Genomic DNA, 20,232 nt, shown 5'->3' on the forward strand with positions numbered 1-20,232 from the left:
CTCTCTAGCAAACTTCAGACAGGCCTGGACATGTACTGGCTTAAGCAGTGGGACACGTCTGGCACTGCAGGATTTGAGTCCCTGGCGGCGTAGTGTGTTACTGATGGTAGGCTTTGTTACTTTGGTCCCAGCTCTCTGCAGGTCATTCACTAGGTCCCCCTGTGTGGTTCTGGGATTTTTGCTCACCGTTTTTGTGATCATTTTGACCCCACGGGGTGAGATCTTGCGTGGAGCCCCAGATCGAGGGAGATTATCATTGGTCTTGTATGTCTTCTATTTCCTAATAATTGCTCCCACAGTTGATTTCTTTAAACCAAGCTGCTTACCTATTGCAGATTCAGTCTTCCCAGCCTGGTACAGGTCTACAATTTTGTTTCTGGTGTCTTTGGTCTTGGCCATAGTGGAGTTTGGAGTGTGACTTTTTGAGGTAATGGACAGGTGTCTTTTATACTGATAACATGTTCAAACAGGTGCCATTAATACAGGTAACGAGTGGAGGACAGAGGAGCCTCTTAAAGAAGAAGTTACAGGTCTGTGAGAGCCAGAAATATTGCTTGTTCGTAGGTGACCAAATACTTATTTTCCACCATAATTTGCAAATAAATTCATAACAAATCCTACAATGTGATTTTCTGGAATTAGTTGATAGTTGAAGTGTACCTATGATGAAAATTACAGGCCTCTCTCATCTTTTTAAGTGGGAGAACTTGCACAATTGGTGGCTGACTAAATACTTTTTTGCCCCACTGTATATAGTGTGTGCAATTAAGATTGGAATGTGTTGAGTACAGGGAAGGGATTACATGTGGCAGGCATTGATAAGGGGAGAGAGACATGGATTAGTGATGGGGGGGTTGAGGTCAGGTCACCTTAAGGGAGAAATAAAAGTTAATGGACCGTATCACTAGTGTCCTGCTTACCAGTAAAGAACGATGTTTGTACAGACGGTAGGAGGAGACTCAGCCTATTAGGAAGGGTTAAATATAAGTGCTCGTGTCAAAATGTTTTTGTCTAATGCAGCTGTATTGACCTTCTGTGAAGAATTAAACTTGGTTAAGCTTCATAATGTCCGTAGACTTTTTACTCTGAGAATTAGAACCTAACAACTAACTTGCCTAGTTAAATAAAGGTTAAATAATAAATATATATACAACCCAACCCCCCAATACAACCCTACTATATTACCTGAAAGGCCACTGATGATGGACAGCAGGAGAAGAGGTTTCCATGGCGACCCCATACTTGTTCATGTGGGACCCCCTCTTCAGCAGTGTTGTTAGGTCTGACTCCTCATTAAAGCTGTACCTGGGAAACAAACACATCAACATTCAACTAGTTGTGGTCAGCAGGTTAAAAGCTATGTCTAGGACGACAACAAAAACATCATCTCTCAATGGACAAGCTCATATTGGTTGAATTTCCCTACAAGAAAAAAAAACCTTGCAGCATCCCTCTCTCTCTATCCTCTATCTTTGTCTTTCCATCCCTATCTCTCTCAATCCTCTCTCTCTGTCTTTCCATCCCTCTCTCTCTCCATTCTCTGTCTTTCCATCCTCTATCTCTGTCTTTCCATCCCTCTCTCCATCCTCTCTCTGTCTTTCCATCCCTCTCTCTCTCCTTCCTCTATCTTTGGCTTTCCATCCGTCTCTCTCTCCTTCCTCTCCTCTCACAACAAAGACTTTGATCAACCCTCCTGCTCTATGGATCAACCCTCCTGCTCTATGGATCAACCCTCCTGCTCTATGGATCAACCCTCCTGCTCTATGGATCAACCCTCCTGCTCTATGGATCAACCCTCCTGCTCTATGGATCAAACCTCCTGCTCTATGGATCATAACTAAGACTTGCATCACTATAGATCATTGATAGTTAGCCCTCCTGCATTCTGGATCACAACACAATGCTTTATAGTAGGGTGGCAGGTAGCCTAGTGGTTAGAGGCAGTTAGCCTAGTGGTTAGAGGCAGGTAGCCTAGTGGTTAGAGGCAGGTAGCCTAGTGGTTAGAGGCAGGTAGCCTTAGTGGTTAGAGGCAGGTAGCCTAGTGGTTAGAGGCAGGTAGCCTTAGTGGTTAGAGGCAGTTAGCCTAGTGGTTAGAGGCAGGTAGCCTAGTGGTTAGAGGCAGGTAGCCTAGTGGTTAGAGGCAGGTAGCCTAGTGGTTAGAGGCAGGTAGCCTTAGTGGTAAGAGGCAGGTAGCCTAGTGGTTAGAGGCAGGTAGCCTTAGTGGTAAGAGGCAGGTAGCCTTAGTGGTAAGAGGCAGGTAGCCTAGTGGTTAGAGGCAGGTAGCCTAGTGGTTAGAGGCAGGTAGCCTAGTGGTTAGAGGCAGGTAGCCTAGTGGATAGAGGCAGGTAGCCTTAGTGGATAGAGGCAGGTAGCCTAGTGGTTAGAGGCAGGTAGCCTTAGTGGTTAGAGGCAGGTAGCCTAGTGGTTAAATCAAATCAAATCAAATTTATTTATATAGCCCTTCGTACATCAGCTGATATCTCAAAGTGCTGTACAGAAACCCAGCCTAAAACCCCAAACAGCAAGCAATGCAGGTGTAGAAGCACGGTGGCTAGGAAAAACTCCCTAGAAAGGCCAAAACCTAGGAAGAAACCTAGAGAGGAACCAGGCTATGTGGGGTGGCCAGTCCTCTTCTGGCTGTGCTGGGTGGAGATTATAACAGAACATGGCCAAGATGTTCAAATGTTCATAAATGACCAGCATGGTCGAATAATAATAAGGCAGAACAGTTGAAACTGGAGCAGCAGCACAGTCAGGTGGAAGTTGAAACTGGAGCAGCAGCATGGCCAGGTGGACTGGGGACAGCAAGGAGTCATCATGTCAGGAGAGAATTAGAGAACGCACACTTAGATTCACACAGGACACCGAATAGGACAGGAGAAGTACTCCAGATATAACAAACTGACCCCAGCCCCCGACACAAACTACTGCAGCATAAATACTGGAGGCTGAGACAGGAGGGGTCAGGAGACACTGTGGCCCCATCCGAGGTCACCCCCGGACAGGGCCAAACAGGAAGGATATAACCCCACCCACTTTGCCAAAGCACAGCCCCCACACCACTAGAGGGATATCTTCAACCACCAACTTACCATCCTGAGACAAGGCTGAGTATAGCCCACAAAGATCTCCGCCACGGCACAACCCAAGGGGGCGCCAACCCAGACAGGATGACCACAACAGTGAATCAACCCACTCAGGTGACGCACCCCCTCCAGGGACGGCATGAGAGAGCCCCAGTAAGCCAGTGACCCAGCCCCTGTAATAGGGTTAGAGGCAGAGAATCCCAGTGGAAAGAGGGGAACCGGCCAGGCAGAGACAGCAAGGGCGGTTCGTTGCTCCAGAGCCTTTCCGTTCACCTTCCCACTCCTGGGCCAGACTACACTCAATCATATGACCCACTGAAGAGATGAGTCTTCAGTAAAGACTTAAAGGTTGAGACCGAGTTTGCGTCTCTGACATGGGTAGGCAGACCGTTCCATAAAAATGGAGCTCTATAGGAGAAAGCCCTGCCTCCAGCTGTTTGCTTAGAAATTCTAGGGACAATTAGGAGGCCTGCGTCTTGTGACCGTGGCGTACGTGTAGGTATGTACGGCAGGACCAAATCAGAGAGATAGGTAGGAGCAAGCCCATGTAATGCTTTGTAGGTTAGCAGTAAAACCTTGAAATCAGCCCTTGCTTTGACAGGAAGCCAGTGTAGAGAGGCTAGCACTGGAGTAATATGATCAAATTTTTGGTTCTAGTCAGGATTCTAGCAGCCGTATTTAGCACTAACTGAAGTTTATTTAGTGCTTTATCCGGGTAGCCGGAAAATAGAGCATTGCAGTAGTCTAACCTAGAAGTGACAAAAGCATGGATTAATTTTTCTGCATCATTTTTGGACAGAAAGTTTCTGATTTTTGCAATGTTACGTAGATGGAAAAAAGATGTCCTTGAAATGGTCTTGATATGTTCTTCAAAAGAGAGATCAGGGTCCAGAGTAACGCCGAGGTCCTTCACAGTTTTATTTGAGACGACTGTACAACCATTAAGATTAATTGTCAGATTCAACAGAATATCTCTTTGTTTCTTGGGACCTAGAACAAGCATCTCTGTTTTGTCCGAGTTTAATAGTAGAAAGTTTGCAGCCATCCACTTCCTTATGTCTGAAACACATGCTTCTAGCGAGGGCAATTTTGGGGCTTCACCATGTTTCATTGAAATGTACAGCTGTGTGTCATCCGCATAGCAGTGAAAGTTTACATTATGTTTTCGAATAACATCCCCAAGAGGTAAAATATATAGTGAGAACAATAGTGGTCCTAAAACGGAACCTTGAGGAACACCGAAATTTACAGTTGATTTGTCAGAGGACAAACCATTCACAGAGACAAACTGATATCTTTCCGACAGATAAGATCTAAACCAGGCCAGAACTTGTCCGTGTAGACCAATTTGGGTTTCCAATCTCTCCAAAAGAATGTGGTGATCGATGGTATCAAAAGCGGCACTAAGGTCTAGGAGCACGAGGACAGATGCAGAGCCTCGGTCCGATGCCATTAAAATGTCATTTACCACCTTCACAAGTGCCGTCTCAGTGCTATGATGGGGTCTAAAACCAGACTGAAGCATTTCGTATACATTGTTTGTCTTCAGGAAGGCAGTGAGTTGCTGAGCAACAGCCTTCTCTAAAATTTTTGAGAGGAATGGAAGATTCGATATAGGCCGATAGTTTTTTATATTTTCTGGGTCAAGGTTTGGCTTTTTCAAGAGAGGCTTTATTACTGCCACTTTTAGTGAGTTTGGTACACATCCAGTGGATAGAGAGCCGTTTATTATGTTCAACATAGGAGGGCCAAGCACAGGAAGCAGCTCTTTCAGTAGTTTAGTTGGAATAGGGTCCAGTATGCAGCTTGAAGGTTTAGAGGCCATGATTATTTTCATCATTGTGTCAAGAGATATAGTACTAAAACACTTGAGCGTCTCTCTTGATCCTAGGTCCTGGCAGAGTTGTGCAGACTCAGGACAACTGAGGTTTGGAGGAATACGCAGGTTTAAAGAAGAGTCCGTAATTTGCTTTCTAATAATCATAATCTTTTCCTCAAAGAAGTTCATGAATTTATCACTGCTAAAGTGAAAGTCACTCTCTTGGGGAATGCTGCTTTTTAGTTAGCTTTGCGACAGTATCAAAAAGGAATTTCGGATTGTTCTTATTTTCCTCAATTAAGTTAGAAAAATAGGATGATCGAGCAGCAGTAAGGGCTCTTCGGTACTGCACGGTACTGTCTTTCCAAGCTAGTCGGAAGACTTCCAGTTTGGTGTGGCGCCATTTCCGTTCCAATTTTCTGGAAGCTTGCTTCAGAGCTCGGGTATTTTCTGTGTACCAGGGAGCTAGTTTCTTATGAGAATTTTTTTAGTTTTTAGGGGTGCAACTGCATCTAGGGTATTGCGCAAGGTTAAATTGAGATCCTCAGTTAGGTGGTTAACTGATTTTTGTCCTCTGGCGTCCTTGGGTAGGCAGAGGGAGTCTGGAAGGGCATCAAGGAATCTTTGTGTTGTCTGTGAATTTATAGCACGACTTTTGATGTTCCTTGGTTGGGGTCTGAGCAGATTATTTGTTGCAATTGCAAACGTAATAAAATGGTGGTCCGATAGTCCAGGATTATGAGGAAAAACATTAAGATCTACCACATTTATTCCATGGGACAAAACTAGGTCCAGCGTATGACTGTGACAGTGAGTGGGTCCAGAGACATGTTGGACAAAACCCACTGAGTCGATGATGGCTCCGAAAGCCTTTTGGAGTGGGTCTGTGGACTTTTCCATGTGAATATTAAAGTCACCAAAGATTAGAATATTATCTGCTATGACTACAAGGTCCGATAGGAATTCAGGGAACTCAGTGAGAAACGCTGTATATGGCCCAGGAGGCCTGTAAACAGTAGCTATAAAAAGTGATTGAGTAGGCTGCATAGATTTCATGACTAGAAGCTCAAAAGACGAAAACGTCTTTTTTTTTTTGTAAATTGAAATTTGCTATCGTAAATGTTAGCAACCCCTCCGCCTTTGCAGGATGCACGGGGGTTATGGTCACTAGTGTAGCCAGGAGGTAAGGCCTCATTTAAAACAGTAAATTCATCAGGCTTAAGCCATGTTTCAGTCAGGCCAATCACATCAAGATTATGATCAGTGATTAGTTCATTGACTATAATTGCCTTTGAAGTAAGGGATCTAACATTAAGTAGCCCTATTTTGAGATGTGAGGTATCATGATCTCTTTCAGTAATGACAGGAATGGAGGTGGTCTTTATCCTAGTGAGATTGCTAAGGCGAACACCGCCATGTTTAGTTTTGCCCAACCTAGGTCGAGGCACAGACACGGTCTCAATGGTGATAGCTGAGCTGACTACACTGACTGTGCTAGTGGCAGACTCCACTATGCTGGCAGGCTGGCTAACAGCCTGCTGCCTGGCCTGCACCCTATTTCATTGTGGAGCTAGAGGAGTTAGAGCCCTGTCTATGTTGGTAGATAAGATGAGAGCACCCCTCCAGCTAGGATGGAGTCCGTCACTCCTCAGCAGGTCAGGCTTGGTCCTGTTTGTGGGTGAGTCCCAGAAAGAGGGCCAATTATCTACAAATTCTATCTTTTGGGAGGGGCAGAAAACAGTTTTCAACCAGCGATTGAGTTGTGAGACTCTGCTGTAGAGCTCATCACTCCCCCTAACTGGGAGGGGGTCAGAGACAATTACTCGATGCCGACACATCTTTCTAGCTGATATGCACGCAGAAGCTATGTTGCGCTTGGTGATCTCTGACTGTTTCATCCTAACATCGTTGGTGCCGACGTGGATAACAATATCTCTATACTCTCTACACTCGCCAGTTTTAGCTTTAGCCAGCACCATCTTCAGATTAGCCTTAACGTCGGTAGCCCTGCCCCGGGTAAACAGTGTATGATCGCTGGATGATTCGCTTTAAGTCTAATGCTGCGGGTAATGGAGTCGCCAATGACTAGAGTTTTCAATTTGTCAGAGCTAATGGTGGGAAGCTTCGGCGTCTCAGACCCCGTAACGGGAGGAGTAGAGACCAGAGAAGAATCGGCCTCTGACTCCGACCCGCTGCTTAATGGGGAAAACCGGTTGAAAGTTTCTGTCGGCTGAATGAGCGACACCGGTTGAGCGTTCCTACAGCATTTCCTTCCAGAAACCGTGAGAAAGTTGTCCGGCTGCGGGGACTGTGTCAGGGGATTTATACTACTATCTGTACTTACTGGTGGCACAGACGCTGTTTCATCCTTTCCTACACTGAAATTACCCTTGCCTAACGATTGCGTCTGAAGCTGGGCTTGCAGCACAGCTATCCTCGCCGTAAGGCAATTAGAAGGCATCATGTTAATGTTACTACTTAGCTTTGGCTGTTGGAGGTCCTGACGAATCGTGTCCAGATAAAGCGTCCGGAGTGAAAAAGTTGAAAAAGTTGAGGAAAAAATAAATAAATATATGAACGGTAATTAAAAAGTGAAAACCGTAAAGTTGTCAGGTAGCAAAACAGGTTGGCAACAAAAACGCACAGCAACTCGAAAACAAGCCTGCAAGTTGTGACCGGAAATGACGTCTACCTATGAAGAAAATTACAGGCCTCTCTGATATTTTTAAGAGGCAGGTAGAGGAAGGTAGCCTAGTGGTTAGAGGCAGGTAGCCTAGTGGTTAGAGGCAGGTAGCCTAGTGGATAGCCTAGTGGTTAGAGGCGGGTAGCCTAGTGGTTAGAGGCGGGTAGCCTAGTGGTTAGAGGCGGGTAGCCTAGTGGTTAGAGGCGGGTAGCCTAGTGGTTAGAGGCGGGTAACCTAGTGGTTAGAGGCAGGTAGCCTAGTGGATAGAGGCAGGTAGCCTTAGTGGATAGAGGCATGTAGCCTAGTGGTTAGAGCATTGGGCCAGTAACTGAAAGGTTGCTAGATCGAATCCCCGAGCTGACCAGGTAAAAATATGTTGTTCTGCCCCTGAACAAGGCAATTAACCCACTGTTCCCCGGTAGGCAGTCATTGTAAATTAGAATTTGTTCTTAACTGACTTGCCTGGTTAAATAGCAGGTAGCAGGTATTTAACTTGCCTAGTTAAATAAAGGTTAAATAGCAGGTATTTAACATGCCTAGTTAAATAAAGGTTAAATAGCAGGTATTTAACATGCCTAGTTAATTAAAGGTGAAATAATTCAAATAAAATAAATAACCCCTCCTGCACTATGGATCATAAAAAAGACTTGCAGCAGACCTAAAGGTCTAAAGGTTCTTACTGCTTCAGAATCCATTTACTGACCAACTTGCGGTGAAATGTCAAAGATACAGTGTTAAGATACAGATTGGGCTGTGATGAGATGTATTTTAGGGGTGAGTATGTTTTTGTTTGTCTAGACACAGAACTAGCTTCATTGAAAAAGACCAAGGGTGCATCAGAAAGTGTACCCTATTCCCTATGGGCCCTAGTCAAAAGTAGTGCACTATAAACAGAATAGGGTACCATTTGGGATGCACAAATCACCTTCAGGTTGTCTGCTGTGTGGAGATCAGAAGAAGTAAACTGCAGTCAGATCAACTGATATACAGGGTATTTAGTCATGGAGACAATCTCTCACTGTCAGTTTTCAATCATATCCTAAAACTTATTGACCTTAATCTTAACCCCAACCCACGGAGACATCATCTCTCCCTGTCTGTTTTCAATCATATCCTAAAACTTCTTGACCTTAACCTTAACCCTAACCCATGGAGACATCATCTCTCCCTGTCTGTGTTTGTCTGGTGTTTTCTGTAAGGACCTTAGTAATCACTGTTTTATAGCCTGTGTTCATAATGGCTGCTCAGTGAAAAGACCAGTCCTGATTTGTCGCAGACGCTTGCTAAAAAACTTCAATGAGCAAGCCTTCCTTCATAAACTGGCATTTGTAAAATTATATAGAATCAGCTTGATCCCCTCTGTCGAAGATGCTTAGCTTATTTTTTTATATTTTCAGTGGTATTGTTAACAAACACGCCCCCATAAAGAAAATTAGATTTAAAAACAGGTTCAGCACGTGGTTCAACCGTGATATTGCAGAGTTACTCCACCTAAAGAATTGCATTTAGTGAAAGGCTTGGCACATGCACACTCAGGCTGACTGGTCTCGTTCATTTCTCAAATGAGAAATAAGTGCACTCAGGCTATTCGGAAGGCCAAAGTTAGCTAATTTAAGGAGCAGTTCTCTCTCTGTGGGTCTAATCCCAAGAAGTTCTGGAAAACAGTTATTAAAGATCTGAAGAATAAACCCTCCTTCTCACAGCTGCCCATGTCCCTTAAAGTTGATGATGTGGTTGTTACTGACAAGAAGAATATGGCTGAGCTCTTTAATCACCACTTCATTAAGTCAGGATTCCTATTTGACTCCAGGCCTCCTTGCCCGTCCAACATGTCCTCATCTCCCACCCCTTCTAATGTGACTATCCCAAATTGAATCTCCCTGTTTTTCTCCTGCTCTGCTACAAAGTTTGCCCTGCAGGCAGTCACTGAGTCTGAGGTGCTAAAGGAGCTCCTTAAACTTGACCCCAAAAAAACATCTGGGTCAGATGGTTTAGACCCATTCTTCTTTAAGATTGCTGCCCCTATCATCACATTGCCATCCATTTTGTCACCAAAGCCCCATATACTACCCACCACTGGAACCTGTATGCTCTCGTTGGCTGGCCCTCATATTTGTCGCCAAACCCACTGGCTCCAGGTCATCTATAAGTCTTTGCTAGGTAAAGCCCCGCCTTATCTCAGCTCACTGGTCACCATAGCAGCACCCACCTGTAGCACGCACTCCAGCAGGTATATTTCACTGGTCACCCACAAAGCCAATTCCTCATTTGGCTGCCTTTCCTTCCAGTTCTCTGCTGCTAATGACTGGAACGAATTGCAAAAATCACTGAAGCTGGAGATTCATATCCCCCCCACTAACTTCAAGCACCAGCTGTCAGAGAAGCTCTCAAATCACTGTACCTGTACATAGCCCATCTGTAAATAGCCCATCCAACTACCTCATCCCCATCACTGTTATTTCTATTATTATTTTTGCTCCTTTGCACCCCAGTATCTCTACTTGCTCATTGATATTCTACACATCTATCACATCTATGTTGTTTTTTTATTATTATCACCAAGCCTACGACCTTTTTAACCTGTCTCCCCTTTCTGGGGAGGTTCCCATTGCTTGGAAGAAAGCCACAGTTTGTCATTTATTTAAAAGGGGGAGATTAAGCTGATCCTGTTATAGGCCTGTTTCTATTTTGCCCTGTTTGTCAAAAGTGTTGGAAAAACATGTCAATAATCAACTGACTGGCTTTCTTGATCTCTATAGTATTCTCTTTGGTATGCAATCTGGTTTCCACTAAGGTTATGGATGTGTCACTGCAACCTTAAAAGGTCCTCAATGATGGCACCATTGCCCTTGATTCTAAGCAATATTGTGCTGCTATTTTTACTGACTTGGCCAAAGCTTTTGATACAGTAGACCATTCCATTCGTGTGGGCCGGCTAAGGAGTATTGGTGTCTCTGAGGGGTCTTTGGCCTGGTTTGTTAACTACCTCTCTCAATGAGTGTAGTGTATAAAGTAAGAAAATATGCTGTCTCAGTCACTGCCTATCACCAAGGGTGTACCCCAAGGCTCGATCCTAGGCCCCATGCTCTTCTCAATTTACATCAATTTACATCAACAACAGCTCAGGCAGTAGGAAGCTCTCTCTCATCCACATATCAAAGCTGCAGGCTAAAGTTAAATCTAGACATGGTTTCCTCTATCGTAATTGCTCCTCTTTCACCCAAGCTGCCACATTAACCCTGATTCAGATGACCATCCTGCCCATGCTAGATTACGTAAACAGAATTTATAGATCGACAGGTAAGGGTGCTCTCCAGCGGCTAAATGTTCTATACCATTCGGCCATCAGATTTGGCACAATGCTCCTTATAGGACACATCACTGCACTCTACACTCCTCTGTAAACTGGTCATCTCTGTATACCCATCGCAAGACCCACTGGTTGATGTTTATTTATAAAACCCTCTTAGGCCTCACTCCCCCCTATCTGAGATATCTCTTGCGGCCCTCATCCTCCACATACAACACCCGTTCTGCCAGTCACATTCTGTTAAAGGTGCCCAAAGCACACACATCCCTGGGTCGCTCCTCTTTTCAGTTCGCTGCAGCTTGCAACTGGAACGAGCTGCAACAAACACTCAAACTGTACAGTTTTATCTCAATCTCTTTATTCAAAAACCCAATCATGGACAGTCTTACTGACAGTCGTGGCTGCTTTGTGTGATGTGTTGTTGTCTCGACCTTCTTGCCCTTTGTGCTGTTGTCTGTGTCCAATAATGTTTGTACCATGTTTTGTGCTGTTACCATGTTGTGTTGCTACCATGTTGTTGTTATGTTGTGTTGTTTCCATGCTGTGTTGTCATGTGTTGCTGCCGTGCTATGTTGTTGTCTTAGGTCTCTCTTTATGTAGTGTTGTGTTGTCTCACCTGTTGTGTTGTGTGTTTTGTCCTATATTTATATTGTATTTAGTTTTGCATTTTTAATCCCAGGCCCCCGTCCCCGCAGGAGGCCTTTTGCCTTTTGGTAGGCCATCATTGTAAATAATAATTTGTTCTTAACTGACTTGCCTAGTTAAATTATGGTTAAATAAAATAAACAAAAATAAAAACATTAATCATCTCCAAAAATATCTTAATTCCATTAGATCACGGAAATAATAAAACAGAACAAAACCAAACCAGGACATTTAAAACTTCCCAACAAGACATTTCAGACACATAGAGAATGGCAGAACCTCCTTCTAACCACTACACTCTCAACAACTCTGCAATACACTATAATTTATTATGCTCTCCACAGGCTTCCTAGTGTTGACTGAGAGGAGAGTTGCATTGCATCATGAAAATCTCCTCCAGGCTTCCTAGCATTGACTGTTTGTCAGGAGCAGAGACTGTATAGAGTATCTGGTTAAGTCATGTGGGCCAGGGCCTTCAGTCAGTCAGTCTGTCTGAGGTTCATCTCACTTGACTGGTCAACATCAGCCAAGCCTCTGCTTCAGCTCTGCCAGACCTGTCAGACCCTGACTCAGATGGCTGATGTGTGTGTGTGTGTGTGTGTATACCATCCACACACTGCATAGACAAGAGGCGATCAGCAGAGAAATCTATTTTTGATCAGAGGCAATTATATAGGTTACTATCAATAAAACGTCACAATAAGGTACAGAGCGTTCAATTTGCCCCAGCTCTGATAAAACAACTGCATGCAGTTTAAGGGATTGTTTTATAAATGTTAACTATTTGGTTGTAATATCATCACCCTTGAAGAGAATAGTCAGAACCACATATTTTTGATTATTCCATGAGCATCAGCATTATACAGCAAGTAACTGCTTCTCATGATCAATACACATCAAGTGATCACGTCATTTCAGATAGGTGAGGGTAGCCTGATGATATCTCTCAATATTGGACACCATTAATTGGATATTTGAGTGACATGAAATAAAAGTGAACTATATCTGACAAGTATGAGTGGTTTAGGTGAATTTCCTTTGTGGACTCTGCAGTAGAAAGGTGTATTTACAGATGCACTGCTAGTTGATCATGTTTACTTTGAAAGCTACCAGTAAAAACTTTGTACAGTTCGCTAAACATTATGTGCAACGCAATAATACATACATTTGATTTGTGGAGGAATAAAATTCATACAGCCATAAATATCATTATAAAATACTGTACATAACGATTGGGCAGAGTGCCAGAATGGAATGAAGATCACTCCTTGTGGGAGTCATGAGATCAAGTATTCAAACGGTTCAATGTTTCTTAGAGTGGGAGCTGCAGTATGAGAGAGAGAGAGAGAGACAGAGAGACAGAGAGAGATGGGAGAGAGAAAGATAGAGAGAGAGAGTGAGAGGGAGAGAGAGAGAAGGAGAGAGAGAGAAAGACAGAGAGAGAGAGGGAAAGAGAGAGAGGGAGAGAGAGAGAGAGAGAGAGAGAGAGAGAGGGGGAGAGAGAGAGGGAGAGAGAAAGATAGGGAGAGAGAAAGAGAGAGAGAGAGAAAGAGAGAGAGGGAGAGAAAGATAGAAAGATAGAGAGAGAGAGAGGGAAAGAGAGAGAGGGAGAGAAAGAGAGAGTGAGAGAGACAGAGAGGGAGAGAGATAGAGAGGGAGAGAGAGAGAGAGACAGAGAGAGAGATTATTATAGTCCTGTTACACACCACTACTAAATCTACTGTATTATAGAGTCATGTTACACACCACTACTAAATCTACTGTATTATAGAGTCCTGTTACACACCACTACTAAATCTACTGTATTATAGAGTCCTGTTACACACCACTACTAAATCTACTGTATTATAGAGTCCTGTTACACACCACTACTAAATCTACTGTATTATAGACTCCTGTTACACCACTACTAAATCTACTGTATTATAGAGTCCTGTTACACACCACTACTAAATCTACTGTATTATAGAGTCCTGTTACACACCACTACTAAATCTACTGTATTATAGAGTCCTGTTACACACCACTACTAAATCTACTGTATTATAGACTCCTGTTACACACCACTACTAAATCTACTGTATTATAGACTCCTGTTACACACCACTACTAAATCTACTGCATTATAGAGTCCTGTTACACACCACTACTAAATCTACTGTATTATAGACTCCTGTTACACACCACTACTAAATCTACTGTATTATAGAGTCCTGTTACACACCACTACTAAATCTACTGTATTATAGACTCCTGTTACACACCACTACTAAATCTACTGTATTATAGAGTCCTGTTACACACCACTACTAAATCTACTGTATTATAGACTCCTGTTACACACCACTACTAAATCTACTGTATTATAGACTCCTGTTACACACCACTACTAAATCTACTGTATTATAGAGTCCTGTTACACACCACAACTAAATCTACTGTATTATAGAGTCCTGTTACACACCACTACTAAATCTACTGTATTATAGAGTCCTGTTACACACCACTACTAAATCTACTGTATTATAGACTCCTGTTACACACCACTACTAAATCTACTGTATTATAGACTCCTGTTACACACCACTACTAAATCTACTGTATTATAGACTCCTGTTACACACCACTACTAAATCTACTGCATTATAGAGTCCTGTTACACACCACTACTAAATCTACTGTATTATAGACTCCTGTTACACACCACTACTAAATCTACTGTATTATAGAGTCCTGTTACACACCACTACTAAATCTACTGTATTATAGACTCCTGTTACACACCACTACTAAATCTACTGTATTATAGAGTCCTGTTACTACTGTATTATAGTATTGTTGGGGCGGCAGGTAGTCTAGTGGTTAGAGCATTGGGCCAGTAATCGAAAGGTTGCTAGATTTAATCCCCGAGCTGACAAGGTAAAAATCTGTCGTTCTGCCCCTGTTCCCCGGTAGGTCGTCATTGTAAATAAGAATTTGTTCTTAACTGGGAGAGAGAGACAGCCTTGTTTTGTAAAGGTTCAATACTGTTTTTTATTTATTTTTTAAATAGAGTCATGTTACAAAATACAATCCATACTGCACTCTGGTATAGCTATCGATTCATCCATCCCACAGACTGTGGAAAACAACTTTAAAATAATACACTCTTTCTTCTTTCTTTTTATAAATACTGCAATTCCTGGAAATTGTTATAAAGCAGCGAGTGATATAAATACTTTAAAAAAGGAGATAAAAATGACGATTGGTCTAATAAAGTGACACAGCATGGCTCTCATTGCCTGGGTCTCAGTTGGCACCCTATTTGACCACAATACAGGGAATATTATGGTGCCATTTGGAACACAGCCCCTGAGTTCCTCAGAAGAGGCAGATCCAGATGTATAATTTCTCCCAAAGGGGAAGGCATTAAAACCACATAGCTCAGACAGCTCCACAGCTGTGACCTCCCTAGGACAGCTTTAACATCCAACAGCCAGAGCAGACATGATGTCCATGGGACCTGGAAGACTTCTCAACTCCATGTGGGGTCATTACAATGGACATCATCTTTCTAACTAATGCAACTTTACAAAGCTGTCATAGACACTGACCAATGGCCTGCTGCCTACCTGCCTCCGAAGGCACCTACCTTAGTAGATAGCACGTTTTCCAGTAGATGACTGCCATTGGAGATGGGATTCGAAGGCAGCATCACATGATAACGTATTCAACCAAACGTAAGATTATTTACAATGTAGACACTGTAACGCCGTGAGATGGTGGGGCAGTGAACAACACGCTCACTGACTGAACAAACGGAGGTGGGATACATCGATGCTGCCTTCAAAATTGCCCAAATGAAGGCAGCAATTTAAGGTAGAGTACCTAGGGATTGGGATATGCCAATGTTGCCGCCCTGCCAATACATGCTGCCTCAAAAGGCAGTATCCTTGTGGATTGGGACAAAAGCTCTAAGCTCATCATCCAAGTCTTCATTCAAGTCTCCTTGGTTGTCTTTGGAGTACCCCCTGACCATAGAACCATAAAATGAACCCTCTCTAGTGATTTCATTTCTACAACCATTGAGCCCGTATCCATAAAGCTTCTCAGAAAAGGTCCTAGGAATCCTGTTAAAACCTGTTTTAAGACAACAACAAAAATTCCCAGCTCAGAGTAGGTTTTAGGATGATGAAGGCACTGCCCAGACAAAGTTTGAGCCGGGACTAAAATCAACTCGCAAAGGTTTATCTCAGCTGGTAATCGCAACAGTTTGAGGTACTGAAAAAGAAAGAGTGATGACGCTCATTGACATTGTTGCAAATAAGGGGAATAACCAATCATGATGAAACAGAAAGAGAGAGAAAGAGAGAAAGAGAGAGGGAGAGAGAAAGAAAAAGAGAGAGAGAGAGACACCCCCACCCCAACCAATCAACACCCCCACAACGTCAACCATGCCCACACCCCATTTAGGGTTGCCCATACCCCATTTAGGCCCCCTCAGATCAGACCTATGCCACTCCTAACCAAACCATGCACCCCACCCCCGCAAAGAGGGCCTCAACATGGAAGTCACACATACGCCCAGGTAGTGAGCGGGCAAACAGGCCCAACCCCCACTCTTACACTCGCCCAAGCCAATGGCATGTACCAGATGCTCAGCAGGCTCTGCTCACACTTACTGGCCTGAGACCAAACCACGACCAACAACATTGGACACTTTATGGAACAAAAAGCCTTCACTATATCATCCTGGAATATCCAAGGCCTGAGGTCACCTGCCTTTGGCCTAAAGAGCAGGAACCTGGACTTCACCAAAGAAATCGGTAATACAGACATTGTCATCCTGCAAGAAACCTGGTATAGAGGAGACGGACCCACTGGTTGCCCTCTAGGTTACAGAGAGCTGGTAGTCCAATCCACCAAACTACCAGGTGTGAAACAGGGAAGGGACTCATAGAGCAGACCTAACTCACTCCATTAAATTCATCAAAACAGGGACAATTTACATTTGGCTAGAAATTCAAACGAAATGATCTTTAACACAGACAAATGTCCTCCTGTGTGCTACCTATATCCCCCCACTAGAATCCCCATACTTTAATGAAGACAGATTCTCCATCCTGGAGGGGTAAATCAATCATTTCCAGGCTCAGGGACATGTACTAGTCTGTGGCGACCTAAATGCCAGAACCGGACAAGAACCTGACACCCTGAGCACACAGGGGGACATACACCTGCCTGCAGGTGACAGCATTCCCTCCCACATTTGCTCCCCTAGGCACAACTATGACAACATAACCAACAAAAGCGGGTCACAACTCCTGCAGCGCTGTCGCTGGGTATGTACATAGTCAATGGTAGGCTTCGAGGGGACTCCTATGGTAGGTACACCTATAGCTCATCTCTTGGCAGTAGTACTGTAGACTACTTTATCACTGACCTCAACCCAGAGTCTCTCAGAGCATTCACAGTCAGCCCACTGACACCCCTATCAGACCACAGCAAAATCACAGTCTACTTGAACAGAGCAATACTCAATCATGAGGCATCAAAGCCAAAGGAACTAAGTAACATTAAGAAATGCTATAGATGGAAGGAATGCAGTTTGGAAACCTACCAAAAAACAATTAGGCAACAACAAATTCAATCCCTTCTAGACAATTTCCTGGACAAAAGGTTTCATTGTAATAGTGAAGGTGTAAACTTGGCAGTAGAAAATCTTAACAGTATATTTGACCTCTCAGCTTCCCTATCAAATCTAAAAATCTCAAATAGAAAACCGAAGAAACAACAATGACAAATTGTTTGATGAAGAATGCAAAAAGCTAAGAAAGAAATTGAGAAACCTGTCCAACCAAAAACATAGAGACCCGGAAAACCCGAGTCTACGCCTTCACTATGGTGAATCACTAATACAGAAATACACTACGGAAAAAGAAGGAACAGCACGTCAGAAATCAGCTCAATGTAATTGAAGAATCCATAGACTCTAACCACTTCTGGGAAAATTGGAAAACGCTAAACAAACAACAACACGAAAAATGAACTATCCAAAATGGAGATGTATGGGTAAACCACTTCTCCAATCTTTTTGGCTCTATAACAAAGAATAAAGAGCAAAAACATATACATGATCAAATACAAATCTTAGAATCAACTATTAAAGACTACCAGAACCCACTGGATTCTCCAATTACATTGAATGAGCTATCCAACCCCAAAAAAGTTCTGTGGTGTTGATGGTATCCTTAATGAAATAATCAAATATACAGACAACAAATTCCAATTGGCTATACTAAAACTCTTTAACATCATCCTTAGCTCTGGCATCTTCGCCAATATTTGGAACCACGGACTGATCACCCAAATCCACAAAAGTGGAGACAAATTTGACCCCAATAACTACCGTGGAATATGCGTCAACAGTAACCTTGGGAAAATCTTCTGCATTATCATTAACAGCAGACTCGTACATTTCCTCAATGAAAACAATGTACTGAGCAAATGTCAAATTGGCTTTTTACCAAATTACCGTACAACAGACCATGTATTCACCCTGCACACCCTAATTGACAACCAGCCTTCTCATGCTTTGTTGATTTCAAAAAAGCCTTTGACTCGATTTGGCATGAGGGTCTGCTATACAAATTGATGGAAAGTGGTGTTGGGGGTAAAACATACAACATTATAAAATCCATGTGTGCGGTTAAAATTGACAAAAAACACAGATTTCTTCACACAGGTTCGTGGGGTGAGACAGGGATGCAGCTTAAGCCCCACCCTCTTCAACATATATATCAACGAATTGGCGCGGGCACGAGAAAAGTCTGCAGCACCCGGCCTCACCCTACCTGAATCCGAAGTCAAATGTCTACTGTTTGCTGATGATCTGGTGCTTCTGTCACCAACCAAGGAGGACCTACAGCAGCACCTAGATCTTCTGCACAGATTCTGTCAGACCTGGGCCCTGACAGTAAATCTCAGTAACACCAAAATAATGGTGTTCCAAAAAAGGTCCAGTTGCCAGGACCACAAATACAAATTCCATCTAGACACTGCATCAAATAGAGAGGAGAGGAAGAGGGTGCTTCATGGACCTCAAAATAACTTTCCAGCAAGAGGGAATAACAGGCTATTAGTGTGGAATAGAACAGAACGTAAACTTTATTGTACTTACTAAACTCAGCAAAAAAAAAGTCCTCTCACTGTCAACTGCATTTATTTTCAACAAACTTAACATATGTACATATTTGTATGTACATAACAAGATTCAACGACCGAGACATAAACTGAACAAGTTCCACTGACATATGACTAACATAAATTGAATACTGAGTCCCTGAACTAAGGAGTGTCAAAATCAAAAGTAACAGTCAGTATCTGGTGTGCCCACCAGCTGCATTAAGTACTGCAGTGTATCTTCTCCTCATGGACTGCACCAGATTTGCCTGTTCTTGCTGTGAGATTACCCCACTCTTCCACCAAGGCACCTGCAAGTTCCCGGACATTTTTGGGGGGAAAGGCCCTAGCCCTCACCCTCCGATGCAACAGGTCCCTGACTTGCTCAATGGGATTGAGAGCCGGGCTTTTCGCTGACCATGGCAGAACACTGACATTCCTGTCTCGCAGGAAATCCCACACAGAACGAGCAGTATGGCTGGTGGCATTGTCATTCTGGAGGGTCATGTCAGGATGAGCCTGCAGGAAGGGTACCACATGAGGGAGGAGGATGTCTTCACTGTAACGCACAGCGTTGAGATTGCCTGCAATGACAACAAGCTCAGTCCGATGATATTGTGACACACTGCCCCAGACCATGACGGATCATCCACCTCCAAATCGATCCCGCTCCAGAGTACAGGCCTCGGTGTAATGCTCATTCCTTCGACGATAAACGCGAATCCGACCATCACCCCTGGCGAGACAAAACCGTGACTCATCAGTAAAGAGCACTTTTTACCAGTCTTGTCTGGTCCAGCGACGGTGGGTTTGTTCCCATAGGCGACTTTGTTGCTGGTGATGTCTGGTGAGGACCTGCCTTACAAAAGACCAACAAGCCCTCAGTCCAGCCTCTCTCAGCCTATTGCGGACAGTATGAGCACTAATGGAGGGATTGTGCTTTCCTGGTGTAACTCGGGCAGTTATTGTTGCCATCCTGTAACTGTCCCACAGGTGTGATGTTCGGATGTACCGATCCTGTGCAGGTGTTGTTACACGTGGTCTGCCACTGCGAGGGCGATCAGCTGTCCATCCTGTCTCTCTGTAGCGCTGTCTTAGGCGTTTCACAGTACGGACATTGCAATTTATTGCCATGGCCACATCTGCAGTCCTCATGCCTCCTTGCAGCATGCCTAAGGCACTTTCACGCAGATGAGCAGGGACCCTGGGCATCTTTCTTTTGGTGTTTGTCAGAGTCAGTAGAAAGGCTCTTTAGTGTCCTAAGTTTTCATAACTGTGACCTTAATTGCCTACCGTCTGTAAGCTGTGAGTGTCTTAACGACTGTTCCACAGGTGAATGTTCATTAATTGTTTATTGAACAAGCATGGGAAACCGTGTTTAAAAACGTCACAATGAAGATCTGCAAAGTTATTTAGAATTTTACAAATTATCATTGAAAGAGATGGTCCTGAAAAAGGGACGTTTCTTTTTTAGCTGAGTTTATATGCAACTTCAAACAGTACACACACACACACACACACACACACA

The 20,232-nt window shown here is 43.6% G+C and overlaps 1 protein-coding gene across 1 annotated transcript in view; it reads right to left on the reverse strand.

The window, feature by feature from the left end:
- LOC112267339 (contactin-5-like) overlaps positions 1-20,232 on the reverse strand; it is a 271,228-nt gene that overhangs the window by 141,549 nt on the left and 109,447 nt on the right. Inside the window, exon 3 of the mRNA XM_042296592.1 lies at positions 1,186-1,305. Within this exon, the coding sequence (XP_042152526.1) occupies positions 1,186-1,240 (55 nt within the window). The 5' untranslated portion in view covers positions 1,241-1,305. The remainder of the gene's footprint in view (positions 1-1,185; positions 1,306-20,232) is intronic.

Source organism: Oncorhynchus tshawytscha, linkage group LG14 (assembly GCF_018296145.1).
Source record: "Oncorhynchus tshawytscha isolate Ot180627B linkage group LG14, Otsh_v2.0, whole genome shotgun sequence".
Taxonomy (NCBI): Eukaryota; Metazoa; Chordata; class Actinopteri; order Salmoniformes; family Salmonidae; genus Oncorhynchus; species Oncorhynchus tshawytscha.